The following is a 19265-nucleotide window of genomic DNA, read 5'->3' on the forward strand; positions in this document are numbered from 1 at the left end:
AGTGGGCGATGGAGTCTGTCGGCGGTTGGCGATGCGGAAGCTACTTCTGTGGCTCCCGCAGAGGTCCGAGCCTTGGCAGTGCCCTGTCGAGCGCTCGACTGGGGAACCCTGCCTGCACGTGTGCCGGCTCCGAGCTTCACCTTCCGGTTGACACCCGCCGCTCTGCCGGCGTTGTTCGGATCTGGGGTCTGGTCGGCCCGAGAGCCGGCGCGAGCTGCTTGTGGCTTCTCGAAGGTGGCAGCGTGGTCCTCCAGGAAAGAGATCCCCCCTCCACACAGACACACACAGACACACACACACACACACACACACACACACGCGCCTTGGTTAACATTGATGCACTGTGTTGCTATTTAGTCCCGAGGGGCGTGCCCACGCTGGACCTGCGTGTCCTGACCCGCACTTCGTGAAGAAGCCATGCACACCTCGACGCCTGCAAAAAATACCTGGAAAAGCCGGGCGTGAGGGCACGCGCCTTTAAAACCCAGCAGAAGCTGGTCTGTCGACATGAGTTCAAGGCCTGACGTCGTCTACCTGCCCGCCCAGACTAGCGAGACCACCGTCACAATTTTTTTTAAAAAAAAGAAATAAAAGGGAAAGTTAGCGGGGGTAGTAATGGCACATCCCTTAATCCCAGCACAGCAGAGGCAGGCCGATCTCTGAGTTCGAGGCTAGTCTGGTCTATAGGGTGCGTTCTCAGGACAGCCAAGGTTACACAGAGAAACCCTGTGTCTAAAAACAAACAAAAGGGTGTGCGGTGGGTGCCACTTAAATATGTCAGATGGTGGAATTGAGTGTGGGTCCTCTGTGGGTCTGTGTCCGGACCTTACTTAGTGTTATCAGCGTGGATGCGTTTGCCAGTCACCACTTGTCCCTCTGTCACTCCGAGCCTGCTAAGATTAGGAAATTATCTCCTGTAAAATTTCATGGGCGAAAGTTTCGGTGTCACGGGCCAATCCTCCTTTCACTCTAACTTCACGCTGGCCGGGAATAAGGAATTCCTGTCCTGAAAGCTCCAGGGCCAAGGAACAGCTGGGGTTACAGCAATAGTGCCAGAACAATCCTCACAGCCTCGGCCTCTGACATTGTTGGTTGTACAATTTTTTAGAATTTTTTTTATACAGGTAGGAGTGTTTTTCACACATGTGCATCACGTCCCTGCCTAGTGCCCAGGAAAGCCGGTAAAGGGCATTAGGGCCCCTGAAATTAGAGTTATGAGCCACCATGTGGATGCTGAGAACGGAAGCCAGTTCCTCTACAGAGCAGCAAGTGCTTTTAAACTCTGAGCCATCTCTTCAGCACTAAAGAATCAGGATTTTCTTGTGTAGCTTTGGAGCCTGTCCTGGAACTAGCTCTTGTAGACCAGGCTGGCCTTGAACTCACAGACACCCGCCTGCCTCTGCCTCCCGAGTGCTGAGATTAAAGGCATGTGCCATCCCACCCGGTCAGGGTTTTCCTTTTTCTTTTGGGTTTTCTGAAACAGGGTCTTCCTATTATGTAGCTCTGGATGTCCTCAAACTTGCTAAAATAGAGACCAGGTTAGCCTTGAACTCATACAGATCAGCTGCCTCTGCCTCCCCAGTGCTAGGACTAAGGGCATGTGCCACCACATCTCCTGGACCAGGGTCCTCATTATTTAAAATGTAATTTTGGGGGACATGTAGCCCAGGTTGCCCACAATCTGAATATGCAGCCAAAGATGACCTTGAACTGTTCCTTCAGCTTCCACCTCCCAAGTGCTAATATTATAGCGGTGTGCCACCATGCCCAGTTTACTTGGTATTTGTGAGTGCTCGGTAAGCATTCTACCAAGTGAACTATATTCCCAGCCTTAGAAGCATTTACTCTAGAAAAAAAGTCGAACTATATAGCAATTTAAAATGTTTCCCACTCGGTCCAAATACTAAACCAATGGTCTTTACTTTACGTTCAGGTCCTTCCCTTTGAAGAAGGTGCTCATTCCTGAACACTTAATGCCTAGTGAGAACATACACACGACTTTACTGGACCTGCTTTTCTGTTCAAATATCTCTGTTCTGGAGCTCATTTTAAAGACTAATAACCATTTTCAAAGCAGTCTTAGGTTTCCTGAAAAATTGAGCATATAATCTGCATAGGGGTCTCCAACAATTTCCTCAATTGTAGACATTTTGCATCCCTATGGCAACTTTGTTACAGTTAATGAAACAACATTGATACATTATTAACTAAAATCCATAGTTTACGAGAGTCCACGCTTGCTGGAGTCTCATATTTCGGACAAATACATACTAAGTATTCCGTTACAGCATCCTGAAGAATATTCACTGCCTTAAAGGCCTCTGGTCTACTATAGTATGGGACCCCCCCACACACACACATGTATACTTTTGTAACCAATAAACGTTTTAGAATCTCTGTAGTTTTGCTATTTTCTGGAATGCCATGTAGTTGGGGCTTACAGTATAGACTTTTCAGGCTGCCTTCCCCTATCGTTAAACACTTCAGGTTCTTCCATGTCCTACTATGACTTGATAGTTGATTTCTTTTCTAGTTGAAAAGGATTCCACTGTGTAATTAACCAGTTTATTAGTTTGCCTGTTAGAAACATCTTAGCTGCTTCCATGTTTAGGCAAATATGAATAGAACTGATACAACCATTTGTGTGCAGGATTTTCTGTAGACATAGTTTCCAACTCATTTGAATAAATACTGACCATATATTAAGAGTAAAGAAGTTTCTTGAGGAACAGCCAAGCTGTCTTCCGAAGTGGACACACACACACACACACACACACACACACACACAGGTTTTGCTTTCTCATCAGCATTGATATTTTCCTTTGCTCCAAAACCTAACCAGCATGCTATATGGTTGGAATTGTAGGTTTGGGCTATTCTAGTAGAGTTGTGAAATTATCTTCTTTTAATGTATGATTCCTAATAATGTTCATGTTGAGCATGTTTTCATATCTGTTGGGCACGTGAATACCTTCTCTGACTAGGTGTCAGTTCAGGTGTTTGCATAGACCTTGAATTTCTTATGCTGCCTCCACCTCCCAAGGGGTCAGGATTATAGGATATGTCTCTCAATATATCGATTTTTCTGTGCTGGGTATGAAATCTAGGTCTTTATTCATGTTAGGTGAATGCTGAGAGCCTCCTAATCAGTTTTTTGTTTTGTTTTGTTTGTTTTTTCTTTTCTTTTTTTTTTCAAAGCTTGATGACCTCTTTTTTGTAAAGATTTATTTTACTTATTATGTATACAGTGTTCTGCCGGCTTGCATGCCTGCACACCAGAAGAAAGAGGGCAGCAGATTTCATTATAAATGGTTGTGAACCACCATGTGGTTGCTGGGAATTGAACTAAGGACCTCTTAAAGAGTAGCCTGTGCTCTTAACCTCTGACCCATCTCTCCAGCCCCTTGTTTGTTTTTTCAAGACAGGGTTTCTCTGTGTGACAGCCCTTGCTGTCCTGTAACTCACTGTAGATCAGGCTTGGCCTCAAACTCACAGAGATACTCTGTCCCTGCCTTCCAACTGCTGGGATTAAGGGCCTGTGCCACCACCTCCAGGCCCCCTAATCAGTCTTATTGAAACATATTAGCCTTTAACTCGCGATCCTTCTGCCTCAGCCTCCGCCTCAGCCTCCGAGTGCTGTTTTATTTGAGATCTGGCCTCACAATGCAGCCCTGGAACTTGCTATGTAGATCAAGCTGACCTCAAACTCGCATAAATTGTGCCTGCCTCCAGCACATTTATTTTTCCTGGTTTTAATCGTTTCTATAAAAACACTACTGGAGCAAAGCAAGAAGAAAATGGGAATTGTTCAGTTCTGGCCAAGGCTGCAATTAAATCCAATTCCTTCCACCAACTCTGTCCCTCGGTTTTTGACCCAGTCCCAGTACACTAAAACAGCAAACATTTCTGAACGCTTTGATGAAGCTGCAGCATATCTTGGAAGAAAGCATAAGATGGGTTTGTTTTTCAAGACAGGGTTTCTTTGTAGCTTTGGAGCCTGTTCTGGAACTCGCTCTGTAGACCAGCCTGGTCTCGAACTCACAGAGATCCGGCTGCCTTTGCCTTCTAAATGCTAGGATTAAAGGCGTGGACCACCACAGCCCCGCTAAGATGGCTCTTTTCTTGTGATGAAAACAACTTTTAGAACCCTGCAGTTGAGAACTCAGAGACATGAAAATTTGATTCCGCTACTGTTCTGGGATTTTCACGTGAGCGGAGCCTGTACAACCCTAACCCGAGATTGGCCCTTTCAGGGCGTTGCAAACGGAAGTTCCGCGAGTGGGAGGTCACCAGGCGGCTGGGACCCGGGCCACGGGCTACGCAACGTCCGGAACCGGAATCGGTTCTTCCTCAGGCTACACGAACTCGGCTTCCAGCCGGAAGAGGCGGTGCGGCCGTACCTGCGCACTCCCGCCTTCTGCTGCAGCTAACATTGGCGGGAACCTGACAGGTTGGCGGGAACTGAGCGGGATGGCGATGGCTTCGCGTCGGGGGGCGCTCATCGTGCTGGAGGGCGTGGACCGTGCTGGCAAGACCACGCAGGGCCACCGGCTGGTGACCGCGCTGTGCGCCTCGGGCCACCGAGCCGAGCTGCTGCGTTTCCCCGGTGCGCGGACAGGCCAGTGGGCGGGCCGGTGGGCGGGACTTGAGAGTATCTCTCTCTTTGGGCTTAGTTTTTGTATTTTTAAAAAGTTTCAAGATATTTATTTATTATTGTGCAATGGATGTGCTGCCTAGTTTTAGGTCACCTTGACACAAACTAAAGTCTTTGGGAAGAGGGACTTTCAGTTGAGAAAATTGCCCCCACCAGCTTATCCTGCAGGCAAGCACGCGAGACATTTTCTTGATTGGTTATTGATGGAGGGCCCTGCTCACTGTGGGCAGTGTCACTTCTGGGCTGGTGGAGACGGCTTAGTTGATAAAATGCACATTGAAATGAGGACCCGAGTTCAGTCTTCGAGGTAAAAAGCCGGTACAGTTGCTTATAATCCTAATGCCGGAGAGGTGACGACAGGCTTTGAACCTCGTTCCGGTGGCTAGCCAAAACTGAGCTTCAGGAGTAATCCACCTTGTGTTTGCGGTTCATACCTGTCTAGAGGTTTGGTAACGTTTAGAGTTAGATAATGAGTACAAGTCATAAACTTAGGTGCAAACTATCATGTAATTTGCAATTTTCTCCTAGAAAGATCAACAGAAATCGGCAAGCTCCTGAATTCCTACTTAGAAAAGAAAACAGAACTGGAAGATCACTCAGTGCACCTGCTTTTTTCTGCGAACCGCTGGGAACAAGTGTAAACACGACTCACTGCTCCCCCTAGTAACTTGCAGACTTGTGTGGCGTGTGTGGGAATGCATGTGCGGCTTCATTAATATATATATATATATTTGGTTTGGAACTCACAGAGATCCTCTTGCTTCTGCCTCCTGCCTGGCTATGTATACGCATTTTTGTGTACTATAAATGCTACATGTGTGCTTGTGTACCTCATACCTGCAGCCCATGGAGGCCGGATCCCTGTACCTAGAGTTACAGGCAGTTGTAAGCTGCCTTGTGGGTACGGGAGCCTCTGTAAGAGCAGCAAGCATTTAACTGCTGAGCCACCTCTCTAGCCCTGACCTCTCCAGTCCTGAGACAAAATTTCCTTTTTTTAGGTTTTACGAGACAGGGTTTCTCTTGTATAACAGCCCTGATTATCTGGAACTTGCCTTGTAGCCCAGGCTGCCCTTGTTCCCAGTGGAGACAAAGTTTCTTACTGAACCTTGAGCTCACTAATTTTGGGTTCTGGAGATCCAAACTCAAGTTTTCATGATCACACAGCAAACAATCTATGCACAGAGCCGTCTCTCCAGCCCCCGGGAGCTTGCATTTTCGCTTGTTTAATAGTCTCTTTCACAGCACAGCTTCTTAATTTTACTGAGGCTGGCGTATCAGTCCTTGCATGGATTTAGTCTTTGGTGTTGTCAAATCCAAGGGCATCCAGGTTTTCCTCTCTCTTTTGGTATTTCAAGACAGGATTTCTCTGTGTGACCCTGGCTGTCCTGGAACTTGCTCTGTAGACCAGGCTGGCTTCGAACTCACAGAGGTCTATCTGCCTCTGCACTCTCAAGTGCTAGGATCAAAGGTGTGTGTCACCACCGACTAGCTCTCTTTGTTTGGTTTGGTTTGGTTTTCAAGATAGGGTTTTTCTGTGTAATCCTGGATGTCCTAGAACTAGCTCTTGGCTGGCCTGAACTCACAGAAATCTGCCTGCCTCTGCCTCCCAAATGCTGGGATTAAAGGCATAAATCACTACCACTTGGCACGATTTTTTTTTCTTTTATAAGTTCACATTACTGACTCTAGCTCCATACATTAAAACACCTCTGTGACAGGCTAGATAACCAGCAGTTAAGAGCACTGACTGCTCTTCCAGAGGTCCCGAGTTCAGTTCCAAGCAGCCACATGGTGGTTCACAGCCGTTTTTAGTGGGATCTGATGCCCTCTTCATAAAGTCATACATGTAGATAGAGCACTCATATACATAAAATAAATAAATCTTCAAACAAACAAAAACTCTTAAAGGTCCTGCCTGATGAATATGTAGTCTAGTTTGGCTTGGAACTGGGGATTCTCTGCTTTAGCCTCGCAGGTTTTGGGATTACAGGTTTGTGCCATCATGCCCTAAAGATCAAGAGCTGGGGGCCAGCCTGGGCTACATTCCCCCACCGTCCAAAACTGAATGCCTCCTGTGAGATGAGTCTGACTTGGCCTTTTTTTTTTGCTCATGCTAAGCCCTTCGTCCTTAGACATCTAAGGCTTGGCACACTGGCAGTGGTGGTGAGCCTATAACGTCCTTATCTCTTGTCTGTTCTTATACTCGCAGTTCAGATTTGGGCACAAGTATCAGCCTCACCTTCTGGCTCCCCATGCCCTCTGCCATCCTTTGCTCTTTGTTGGTTCCCCTTCCCCATGGCAGGGCGGATGGAAGTCTCCACCGGCATCATCTAGAGAGAGGACCCACAGCTTTGTAAATAAGCCTATACGTCACTGTGCTGTAACTAACATCGTATGGGATTTCCACGTTGGGGTAGTTTGGGAAACCGGTTCCATCGCTCAAGAGCATTCTGTGTTTCAGGCCGCTAATTAAGGCGAAGTTGAACCAGGGTGTGACCCTTGTTTTGGATCGATACGCCTTTTCTGGGGTCGCCTTCACTGGCGCCAAGGAGGTGAGTACTGTCTGGCTTCTTTCTCGGTTTGCCAGGTTGGGCCCGGGCCTGCTTTTCTTCCTTTTCAATGCCACCAACCACAATGAGTACGTATTCAAGTTACTCTTAGGAATTTGATGGCCCTGGCATTCCTTTAACCCTCTTGCGAGATTAAATTGGTTTTTATCAATAAAGAAATGTACCTGCGGGATTTTCACATACAGTGTTGTGTTTTCCATTTGAATGATTGATCTCTTTTCCTGTGCTGCCTCACTCTGTGACCAGAGAGAGAATGACTAGGCTACTGGAGCCTCTACATTGCTTCATACGTGTAATGGTAGGACCTGCAGTGCCCTTTTTTCTTTTATTTCTAAAAAATATTGTCCCATTTATGTTTGTTTAAGGCAAGGTCTCACTATGTAGCTTTTGCTAGCCTTGAACTCACTATGTAGACCAGACTCACCCTGAATCATAGAGATCTACCTGCTTCTGCCTATGCCTCAAATGCTAGGATTGAAGTCCTGCCCCCTGCCCCCTCCCCCCACACCCATCTGACAGTGCTTTTTAGTTGTTTTTTTTATTATTATTATTATTATTATGTATACAATATTCTGTCTGTGTGTATCCCTGCAAGCCAGAAGAGGGCACCAGACCCCATTACAGATGGTTGTGAGCCACCATGTGGTTGCTGGGAATTGAACTCAGGACCTTTGGAAGAGCAGGCAATGCTCTTAACCTCTGAGCCATCTCTCCAGCCCCTTGCTTTTTAGTTTTTAAACCTCAGCTGTTTGGCAACAGAAAACCTCCCAGTAGTATCATTAGCTTCAGGTACACTCACATCCTCTGCTCGGTATCAGATGGCATTGTGGATTCTTTTCTTTTTTTTTTTTAATTTTTTTATTTTCGAGACAGGGTTTCTCCGTAGCTTTTTGGTTCCTGTCCTGGAACTAGCTTAATAAAAGTTTACATCTAAGATGTAACTCTGTGTGTGTGTGTCATGCACGCACATGTGCGCGTGTGTATGTTGGTTGGGAATAGGGGGTTGTTCATTTGAGACAAGGTCTCACTGTGTAGCCATGGCTAGTCTGCAATTCACTATGTAGATCTGACTGACCTCAGGTTCACAGAGATCCACTTGTCTCTGCCTCCCTAGTGCTGGGATTAGGTTTTTAAAATTGTGTGTGTGTTGTCTGTAAGTATGTCTGGTGCCCATAGAGACCAGAAGAGGGTGTTGGGTCACCTGGAACTGATATTACAAACCATTGTGAGCTGCCATGTGGTTGCTGGGAATTGAATCTGGGTCCTCTGGAAGCGCAGCCAGTGCTATTCACTCCTGAGCCATCTCTCTAGCACCTGGGGGTGCTGTTTTTGAGTCAGGGTCCCTTGTAGTCCACACTTGGGGGAAGTCACTCAGTAGATCGTGTTGGCCTCAGACATGTAATCCTCTTGTCTCAGCCTTCTGAGCACTGGGATTCGAGGAGAGAGGCACCACCACTTCTAGCCCAAGAATGTTAGTGTAAAAACAATCTTGCCTCAACACAGACATCAGTCACTAAACATGCAATGTTCATGTTTCCCAGCTCTCAAGAGCTGACTGATTGCCTTGTATTTTTATTATATTAAGCCAGAATCTGACTAAGGCCCATGTGTTAGGCGCCTCTTACATCTCTATTTATTTGTTTCTATTGTGTGTAAAGATACCACAGCAAGCCTGTGAAGGGCGGAGGCCCACTTTGGAGAATTACTTCCCTCCTTACACCGAGTTTTGGGAATTTATCTCAGGTCTCAGACTGTATGGTCAGGGTCTTTATAAGCTGAACCATCTCAGTGGCCCAAGGGGTGGGCTGGTTGATTGTTTCTGCTGGGCCTTGGACCTAGGGCCTCACGCATGGTAGCCATTGCTCTCCAGCCCCTTAAGTCCTTGATGTGTAAGTTCCCACATCTCTTTCTGACATTCACATCTAAAATATTCTGAGTCTTAAGAGTATAACTCTGAGTCTTTTATTTTTTAAAGATGTATTCATTTTACTTTTCTGTGTATGAGTGTTCTGCCTGCATGTGTAGCGTCCACAGAGGCCAGAAGAGGGTTTCAGATCCCCAGAGACTGGAGTTACAGGGAACTGTGAGCCACCATGTGGGTGCTGGGAACTGAATGTGGGTCCTTTGGGAGAACAGTAAGTCCTCTTACCAGCTGAGCCATCTCTCCATGTAGGAGAGTGTAACTCAGGCAAAGCATGCGCTTGCCCAGCTCCTCCGCTCTTTTTTGATAGTGTTTTTGTTGATGATGTTTTGGTTTTATGAGACAGTTTCTCAGTGTAGCCTCGACTGTCCTGGAACTCTGTAGACCAGACTGGCCTTAAACTCAGACCTGCCTGCTTCAGCCTCCCGTGGCTGGGTGGGACTAAGGGTATGTACCACCACAGCCTGGCATCTCCCACAAACCTTACTGTTTTTTGAGACAGTCTCAGGCTGACCTTGAACCCACTATATAGCTAATAATAACACTGAACTCCTGCTTCTAGCTATCAAGTGCTGGAATTGCATTTGTTTTGGCCTTGAGACAGTCTTCTGTAGCTCAGCTTGATTTGAGGATGGACTTGAACTGTCTTCTTGCTGCCACTTTTTGCAAGTGCTGTCACCACACCTAGCTTCATGTGTTTACCTTGTACTTTGGTAAACTTCTGAGAGTGTTTGGGTCCTCTCACAAGAAGCAGATGGTGTCTGGCGTCTTTACATAATAGTCCTTGGGGATGACAGATTGCCAAGTGGCAATAACCTTTTATATTCTGCTGTTTCTTTTACATATGTTAAGAGTCCTTCCCTGATGAAGTATTTTGTTTGTATAAGGAAGCTAGGACAGATGATAGGTACACATGATAGCCCTAAGGGAGGGTCTCTGGGGTTACTTCTTGAGCTTATAGTGTTTCCAGACTTACTTCTAGAAACATTTTTAGCAAGGCGATGAAAGGAGTAAGTGAGAATATGTACACGAGATCTAGTAGGCAGGCAAGCATAAATGGGGTTTCCATGTACCTGAGATCTAGTAGGCAGACAAGCATGCAGTAGGTTTCCGTGTACACAAGATCTAGTAGGCAGGCAAGCATGAGGTGGGTTTCATGTACATGAGATCTAGTAGGCAGACAAGCATAAATGGGGTTTCCATGTACATGAGATCTGGTAGGCAGACAAGCATGCAATGGGGTTTCTATGTACATGAGATCTGGTAGGCAGACAAGCATGCACTGGGTTTCTGAGTACATGAGATCTAGTAGGCAGACAAGCATAAATGGGGTTTCCGTGTACATGAGATCTAGTAGGCAGACAAGCATGCAGTGGGTTTCCATGTACATGAGATCTAGTAGGCAGACAAGCATGCACTGGGTTTCTGAGTACATGAGATCTAGTAGGCAGACAAGCATAAATGAGGTTTCCGTGTACATGAGATCTAGTAGACAAGCATGCAGTGGGTTTCCGTGTACATGAGATCTAGTAGACAAGCATGCAGTGGGTATCTATGTACATGAGATCTAGTAGGCGGACAAGCATGCAGTGGGTTTCCAGGATTGCTTGTTTCCTTCATTGTCTCTCGGGAGGAATACAGATGAAAGCTTACGGCACAGAGCTCTCTGTCCTGTCTCTGGAACAAGTGCCTTTCCAGCTCAGACTCTAGGTTGACTGTACCACCAGGACATCTGCGTATGCCATGCCTTATTCTGAGATGGCCCAGGACGTAATGTGGTTCATAAATCGAGTGCAGAGCACAGAGCCGTGACGCCTTCCTATTAACTCTTATCTGCAGCAGGTCCCTCAACCCCACTTTGAAGCAAAAGCTTATACCCCACTCAGTCTGCTTTCTCTAACTGCTGGCAGAATTTTTCCCTGGATTGGTGCAAACAACCAGACGTGGGCCTTCCCAAGCCCGACCTGATCCTGTTCCTTCAGTTACAATTGCTGGACGCTGCGGCACGGGGAGAGTTTGGGCTTGAGCGCTATGAGACCGGGAGTTTCCAGGAGCAGGTTTTGCTGTGTTTCCAGCAGCTCATGAAGGATGAAAACCTGAACTGGAAGGTGAGTGCTGGCTACAAACAGCCGTCGAAGACCTGTGTGGCAGTCTACCCTCTGCTGACATCAGCACAGCTGGTATAGTTTGTTTGGTTACCCATCTGGGAAATCAGGGAAGCTATTCTGGTTCTCTGCCAACAGACTTTCTGGTGGCAGTAGTGGTGCTAGCTACAGAACCTAGGGCCTCACCTACCACTGGGCTATACTTCCAGCTCTATGCCAACAGGCTAATCCTCATACCGATTTTACAAAACCCTAAGACTCCTGCTTTGTCTATTGGGCTAGATGAGTTTAAGGAGCAGTTCTCATAAGAACGAGATACCCTATATCTGCAAGACTCAAAGATGAGCCCCAGCAAACGTCTGTTACCTTATTTTATACAAGCCTTTAGTCCTGTGACATCACCATTCAGAACATGGTCTTGCAAGCTATATCACACTTTACTTTGCAGTCTTTTTCATAGGAATGACTCTTCATTGTACGGTCTATAATTGGATTATACTTACTGTCAGAAGGTGGAGTTTGCCAGTTTCATGGTGAGATGTCTTTTTCTTTTAGCTCATGCAGTGATTTCTTCCTGGCCTTCCAGTTGGTTCTCGGTCATTATAGGCACCTTCTCCTCTATAGCTACAACCTGGGCCTTAATCCTGCCTATTTCTTTGAAGCCTGTAGGCCTATGCATGGCCATTTCCTGGAGCACAGAAATGTCCATACCAGGCTTCCCTCTGGTCCTGTTTCCTCTACTCTGTAAACTTGTTTCAACATTGGTCTCAGGAATTGGCTTCAGCTTCCATCTTGTTCCTCGCATGGAAGCCACCATGAGCCCCTTCTCTGCTGCTTGCTCCTACTCTGACCCTAACTGCACCGTCGTTCCACACATCTACTCTGGAATAGTCCTGGTGGGCCTGGCATTGCCCGCACAGGCCGTCTTTTAACTGTTGCCTACGGTTCCCAGACTTGCAGCTGGCACTTGAGCAGCACAACATCACAAGCCAGTCTTGTCTACTTGAAGGCGCTATTTCCCTGGCATTACTTGACCTTTGTTTATGTTACATGTCCTCAGGATTGCAAAGTTTATCCTAAGTTTCCGCATCGTCTTGCCATATTAGAGCAGATGCGAATACCCTTCTCTTTCCTGGGCGTTAAGTCAGCCTAGAGAGGCACCCTGGATAGTCTGGGCCAGGGTTGTGTGGCTGTAGTGTGGCTGTCACGCTCCCTTCTAGGAAGCGACCCCTGTGGAGTTTTAATGCACTTAGCCATACTTTGAGAAATACCTGGACTCCTTCCATAACCCTTCTGCACTCCTGGAAGCTTTTTAAATGTTTTCTGCCAGAGGTCTTAGCCAGACTTACAGAAACAAGGGTCCTGTCCAGACCCCCTCCAGATGGTGGGACTTGGAGATGGTGACACTTATTCAGACCCTCTCTCCTGGTTCACACCTGGATCTACCTGTCCTGAAGGAACAGAGCAGCTGTTAGGACAGCTTTCATCTCCCAAGAGGACAGGAAACAAACCAGGTTGATTTTTTTCCTTTTTTTTTTTTTTTTTTTTTTTTTTTTGAGACAGGGTCTCTACATAGCCCTGGCTGTCCTGGAAGGAACTATGTAGTCCTTGAATTCAGAGAGATCTGTCTGCCTCTGCCTCCTGAGTTCTGGAACTATAAAGGGTGGGTCACCATGCCTGGCATGGAGCCTGTTCATTCTTATCAACTGGAGGATAGTTAGTTGCTCAGCCTGCTTAGGAGCAAGATGAGCAGCTAGCGCATGTTGCTTCCTGTGTCTGGGATGCAGTAGGTATGCAAGCTATGGTGTGCCAAGAACACCAGGTTCAAGGAAAGCTGTGGGTGAAGGGTCCCTGAGATTTAGGTTGGCTCTTGCAGGCCCTGGCTCACTGAGGTCACCACATGCACTGGGAATAGGACAGAGGTGGTGTAATGTTGCTCTCCTGCTCTCTCCTTGTGGTGACAGGTGGTTGATGCTTCCAGAAGCATTGAGGATGTCCATGAAGAAATCCGTGTTCTCTCCGAGGACGCCATCCGCAGCGCCGCACAGAGTCCACTGGAGGAGCTATGGAAATAGATTAGACTTCCACTGCAGAAACTGTTCTCTGGTCCTTTAGGAGACTGGTGGAAGACCCACAGCACTGTTCAGTGGGAGCTCTTCCTGAAGAGACCTACAAGCCTCCGTCATAACCTGAGATGGTGGTGGTATGGACAAGTTGTGCAATATCTTCTCCTGACTCCTTGATCCTAAAGGCGTTAATGTGTTATGGTATTTCCATACTGACCTTTAGTGGTAACTTTGGGCAGTTTCACTGAGATCATTAGAAACATCAATTAGTTGAGAGTTATATTTTTTACAGACACTAATAAAAGCTTATTTGAAAATGTACCTCACTGGCTTCCCCTAAGAATTTGTAGAGATGGGTCTGCTTACTACTCACGGGATTTCCACTGTGGGCTTGATCAGCGTTACCAGGCTCCATGCTGAGTCTGTATTCTCAGGCATGGCCAGACTTACCAAAAGGCATGTTCAACAGTCTAGACCCACTGATAATAACTGTTTTTTTTTTGTGTGTGTGCTGTTGAAGCTTCTCACACTATCCCCTCCAAAACAGGATGATTTGACATTTACTTCCTGGTAGAATACAGCCTGTATGTGTAGGGTGTGTCACAGGTGAGGTGAAGCACATTCCCCCACAGGATCAAAAAGGTGTGGGCTAGGTGGATGTCATGGCATGGTACCTTGTGCTGAGAACTACCCTGGTGTGGTGGTGCACATTTAATGCCTTTAATGCCAGCACTCAGGAGGCAGAAGCAGGTTGATCTCTTGAATTTCAGGCTAGCCAGGGCTACACAGTGAGATACTCATCAAAAAACAAAACGAAACAAACAACAAAAAAAAAATGGTAGGGGATTAGCCAGGTGTGTCATCACAGGCCTCTTAACAACCAGCCGGAGGTCAGGAAATGCAGAACATCTGTAGCCCTGAGAGGAATGTAGAAGCCTCTGGATGCTGGGAAATCAACCCTACTGCCAGCATAGCCTGCATTTCTGGGGAGCAGTGGGTCGTGTGCTGTGAGCATAGCAGCCCTAAGCCAGCAGAGTGAGTGCTAAGCCTCGCCTTGGGCCATTGTACTTGGGTCAGCAGTTTTCCTTTATTTGGATTCAGAGCAGGTAGGTGTCACCTAGGATTGTCCCACTGAGATGCCACCAGGCAGAACGAGGTGATCCTCAGTCTACTAGTCCCCCAGGCCAAAGCCAGGTACAGCCTGCCTGGAAGGAACCGAAGACAAGCCTTGTAAGTGCTTTTCACTGCTTTCATTTTTTTAAGCAAGTTTTTTTTTTTTTTTTTTTTCTGAGACAGAATTTTTCTGTAGCTCTGGCTGTCCTAGAACTCGCTCTGTAGACCAGGCTGTCCTGGAACTCAGAGCTCTGAGTGCTAGGAATAAAGGTGTGTGCCACCACTGCCCGGCTTAAACAAGATTTTTACTATTTCTGTGTGTATATGCCCACAGGGACCAGAAGTGTTAGATCCTCTGGAGCTGGGGTCATAAGCAGTTGTGAGTGGCCCAGTGTAAGTGCTGGGGATGAACTCTGATTCTCTGGAAGAGGTCAGAGCTCCTAACTGCTGAGTTGTTTCTCCAGCCCCCGGCTCATTTTTTAAAAAAAATATTTATAATGTATACAATGTTCTGTCTGTGTGTATGCCTGAAGGCCAGAAGAGGGCACCAGACCTCATAACAGATGGTTGTGAGTCACCATGTGGTTGCTAGGAATTGAACTCAGGACCTTTGGAAGAGCAGAGCAGGGCTCTTAACCGCTGAGCCATCTCTCGCCGCCCCCCCCCCCCCCCGCCCCCGGCTCATTTTTATACCATGTTCTCCTTGCACTTCTTCCCATTAGGGCCACAGGTTTACTCAATATGAGGGAAAAACGACACTGGCTACACAGTTAGGCCAGACACAGGGCAAACTACTTGTCCGACATGGGGAAATCTGTCAACACTAAAATCACAGCCAACCATAACTGGAGGAAAAAAAATCAACACACACACAAATGTTGTTTTCTACTGAAACTTATTATTTACCATTAAGAATTGCAAACTAGACTACCAAGAATGAACAACCTCAGGAAGCCTTTCTCAAGCCCGGAGAGCTCCCTCAGGCTGTACTGTTCCACATCTGCCCTTGGTACCATCAGCAGGAGTTGCAGCAAGACCCTGGGCCACAGCAGCACAATAGCGACTGGACTCAGGAAGTGAAGCCGCAGAGGAATGGGCCCTCCCCCATCCCATCCCACCTGAAGCTAAGGGACAAGATGTAGGAGAGAGAGTGTAAGGAAATAAATTATGTCATGAACACTTTGAGGGCCACTCTGAGTTGTCACATCTGGCATATGCCATCAGAGAGCAGCTCCAACCTCCCCGCTTACAGAGTCCTAGGGAAGGGCTTTTAGGAAAAGCTGCAAGGGCCATCCCAAGCGGCGATGCCCCGTTCATATCTTCTAGGGCGAAGGAAAGGCCTCTTTCTAAGACAGCAGACCTAGAGCATCAAAGCTTGAAGGCTCAGAAAGCCAGGATTAGAAGGTGGCAGGTATGGGAATGAGCGCCAAGGAGGGTCTGGACACTGCACCTGCTGGTGCCTGGAGCTACCGGTTCCATTTAAATATACTCTACTGTGCACTAAAAGCCATAGCTCTTTAACTTTTTGGCCCCAAACCAAGAAATTCTCTGTGACCCAGGAGGGTTTCTGAGAAGGGCAAGAACATGGAAGAAGGCTCAAGTAGCAGTGTGTACCCTACCACCAGCAGGCACAGTGTCACAAGCAAAGAGCAGTTCTGCTCCCCTCCCTTTCCTCCCAAAGGGAAGCTGGGTAGCAAGCTAACAGCAGCAGGCGGTGTGTCTTGAAATGCATCAGCCCCTTACAGGAAACAAAGCTCTTCCCTAGTGAGGTCCTAATGGGAATCAGGACCACGGCTCCAGATGCCCTGGGAGCTTGTCAGCTGCTCCAGGGTCCAGGTGTCCACACTGTGCCCATGCACACCAGTATCTTTGGGTTTTCCAAATGCCCCACCAGAATACTTTCTCTCCAAAGCCAGCAGTAGCCTTGCTGTAATTCTTTCCATGTGCTCTCCTACTGAGGTAGCCCTTGAGAATCACACGGGGCAGATGACAGCCCAAACGTTCACCCTGCCCAGCAGTATGAGGTCATGCTGTGACTGTTACTCTGTATACATCAACCTGCAGGTCTTCTAAGACTGACCTGGGAAGTGCCCCAGAAATTCATGTCTTCATTAAACAACTCCAAACAGGGCTTTAATTCCAAATAAACCACAGACCAGGTGCCCAGGAGAAAGCGGGACCAAAGCTGATGTGCTGGCCGGGGCTGGCAGTGTCAAGCGGAGAACTCTGGAAGCTCCTGGCCCGCCGCACTTCCTGACCAGGCCTTCTGATGGGCGATTTTTTCATGTGGACAGGCCTTTGCTATGTTTGGGGTTAGGCAGTCTGACTCCAGGCACCGCAGTCCTTGGTCCATGAGCAGAGCAGGCCCTGACAGAGGTGGCACAGGCGCACAGTGCTGGCAGAGGTGGGCTGGGTGATGGAATGCGCAGACACTGAGTGCCCAAGGCAGGACTGGGTTCTCAAAGCACCCCAACGAGGGCCATGGAGGCCATCCCCAAACCCTAGGATTTTCAGAGGGATAAGATTTCAAAGTCTTCATCCTCAGAGTCAAAGAACCTCTCCAGTCTCTCTACATCAGAAGAATCTGGAAGGAACAAGATAGAACATTAGGCATCTCTCAGGAGCTGGTGTAGGTGTGTGTTGGCTGGGAAGACATGAGGAGCACTAACTAGAATAGGTCTGCTAGGCCCTGTACAGCCCCTCCTGACTGCAGCCTTAACAGGCACACAGGAGTGCAGACAAGGCCCCTAAGAGGGATGGGAATTCCACGAAAGGGAGGAGAATGGCACCTGACTCCTGCCAGCAGACAAGCGATGGGGTCCGGCAGCAGTTCAGGAGGATGAGGGCACCCCCTCCTTGCACCAGCTTAGGAATGAGCAGGTCTGACCAGGCTTCCCTCCACTGTCGCCCAAGGCCAGCCCCTGAACTCTACCTGTGCTGGCCCATAGGACCCAGGCTGCCCCCTGCAGGCATACTAGCCATAGGCCAAGGAGCAAGACTGCTCATCCCCAGTGGCTCTTACACTGGACTTCATCATCACAAACCTGTTGTGCCTGGTCACAAGAGTACCCAAGGAACCTGTGGGAACATGTCTGGCTCAATAATCCCTGGCAGACTATGGATGTATTGTGCTGCTGCCAAGCTCAGGGTTTGAGGCACAGGGGCAACCAACTATTTGCACCTGGGCTCATATAAACAATGGTTAAAAGGAAAAAGACCAAGACCCGAGGGCTTGTGTCAGACACAGATTACACAAACTAAGAGATCAGGACAGGAGATTATCCCAGTCAGACTTGACTCTGCAACCTCAGCACTCACCTAGGGACAGGTTCAGGACGTCCTGGCAGGCCAGATGGGAAGGCTGCTGCTCCACTAGCTCAAACATAGGTAGGGCACCACCAAGCAGGGATAGCTGTCAGTGAGACACGGCTGTTAGATGCACCTCGACAGTCACGATAGCCTCACAGATAAGAAAATGGAAGTGGAATCCATACTAAAGTTTACAGTATAGACCAACACAGTGGTCAGCAAAGCACAGGCCTGCCCCACTGGTAATGGCTTGTTACTCCATCAGGCATACATGATCACAGAAGGCACAGGGAAGACAGCAGGAAGCAACTGGCACAGGGGCAGCCTTTGGCATACAATTTATTGCCACCCCATAACCACAAGAGGCATGTGAGTGGGCCAGAACTCTACCATAAAGTTAATGTGCAAAACTTAGGTAAAAGATGGCCAATCATGACCTAGACATGGCTAAGAGAAACAGCGATGTGAGGCACCCTGCCCTATTCAGTCTGCCCACATGTGTGAGGCAGGAACAAAACTCCCCATGCAACCAGTAAATGGGGTTCCTAGCTAGGCCATGCAAAAAGGCTCCCTTTACCCCAGCCACCTCATTGCCTGGGTCCCCAGAAGTTTCATCTTGGCTCTGGACAGGGGCAGCTACAGACCTTTTTGACTTGCTGACACCAATCGTTAAAGTCTTCCTCAGTCTTACAGAAAAACCCCTGAAATGAAAAGGACCATGAGTAGTGAGCACATCTGTATGAGCATGAAGCTGTGATCATTAGTCTTCAGGGGTCCTGGTATGCACTCGCCAACACATGCCAGGCTGTGTGCTCTGCCCATGCTATGGTTCATACACACGGACACTCTGCTCAGTGATGGTAAGGCCTATCCCATGGTGGCAAGGGGAGTGATTCTACCATGTGTTTCCTTTGATCTCAGCTCTCAAAAGCTAGAATTGTGGCTCAAACTTGGTGCTCTCTGCACCTGCTAGCCCCATGTGTCTAGCACCTTCTATAAGGTGGGCTGTTTAGGTGGCGGTAGGACACCAAGTTCCAATTACTGAGCTACTGAGCTGCATTCACTGTAACATACACACACCAGTTAGCTGAGGAATTTACCAGCGGGTTCTGCAGGAAGTCCCAGCCTACTCTCTGTAGAACTTGGGAGGGGCACATGTTGCAGGGTATATTCTGGGTGTTGTGTCTGTGTGACAACTGCAGACTGGTACTAGACATGCTGCACTTCTGCCAACGAGCAACACGATGTGCAGCCTAACTAGGCAATGACTTCCCCGGGTATGGCACTGTTTTGACATTTTTAGTTTTTCATCCTCTTTTCCCCAAACACATTCTGAGTAGGCAGGTTTATATAACTCACCAGAAATCCCTACTATATCATCAAAAAGGGAGATGGAAAAGCTCATTCAAGGGAATTGTCTATAAGATATATTAAGTAAATAAACAACAAAATGATGATGGAAAAACTAAGAGGAAATGAGGTAGAGACGGGTGACTCTAACAAGCTGTCATTTGTATTTTACAGAGT

The 19265-nt window shown here is 47.7% G+C and overlaps 2 protein-coding genes across 4 annotated transcripts in view; one reads left to right on the forward strand and one right to left on the reverse strand.

Moving 5' to 3' along the window:
- The first annotated feature begins 4364 nt into the window (after positions 1-4364).
- Dtymk (deoxythymidylate kinase) lies at positions 4365-13637 on the forward strand. 2 transcript variants are annotated; one of them, XM_057761775.1, is made up of 5 exons: positions 4365-4606; positions 5183-5291; positions 7116-7206; positions 11056-11253; positions 13215-13637. In XM_057761775.1, the coding sequence occupies exons 1-5, from the start codon at positions 4471-4473 to the stop codon at positions 13323-13325; spliced, it is 645 nt and encodes a 214-aa protein (XP_057617758.1). In that variant the 5' UTR covers positions 4365-4470; the 3' UTR covers positions 13326-13637. The 2 variants fall into 2 exon arrangements, with proteins under 2 accessions (XP_057617758.1, XP_057617759.1); XM_057761776.1 differs by lacking the exons at positions 7116-7206; positions 13215-13637 and having other exon boundaries at positions 4389-4606; positions 11128-11230.
- A 1678-nt stretch (positions 13638-15315) lies between these two features.
- Atg4b (autophagy related 4B cysteine peptidase) overlaps positions 15316-19265 on the reverse strand; it is a 40971-nt gene continuing 37021 nt past the window's right edge. For both annotated transcript variants that reach the window (XM_057762589.1, XM_057762591.1), the window contains exons 11-13: positions 18383-18439; positions 17748-17841; positions 15316-17013 (exon numbers count right to left, since the gene is read on the reverse strand). In XM_057762589.1, coding sequence (XP_057618572.1) covers positions 16940-17013; positions 17748-17841; positions 18383-18439 — 225 coding nt within the window. In that variant the 3' untranslated portion in view covers positions 15316-16939. The remainder of the gene's footprint in view (positions 17014-17747; positions 17842-18382; positions 18440-19265) is intronic.

The sequence above is a fragment of the Chionomys nivalis genome, chromosome 2 (genome assembly GCF_950005125.1).
Source record: "Chionomys nivalis chromosome 2, mChiNiv1.1, whole genome shotgun sequence".
Lineage (NCBI taxonomy): Eukaryota > Metazoa > Chordata > Mammalia > Rodentia > Cricetidae > Chionomys > Chionomys nivalis.

Bases quoted from the DNA above. Each gene is read 5' to 3' on its own strand.
- Dtymk (XM_057761775.1), top strand. From the start codon at position 4,471: ATGGCGATGGCTTCGCGTCGGGGGGCGCTCATCGTGCTGGAGGGCGTG. The intron at 4,607-5,182 runs GTGCGCGGACAG...ATTTTCTCCTAG, and splicing joins CGAGCTGCTGCGTTTCCCCG to AAAGATCAACAGAAATCGGC. The intron at 5,292-7,115 runs GTAAACACGACT...TCTGTGTTTCAG, and splicing joins GCGAACCGCTGGGAACAAGT to GCCGCTAATTAAGGCGAAGT.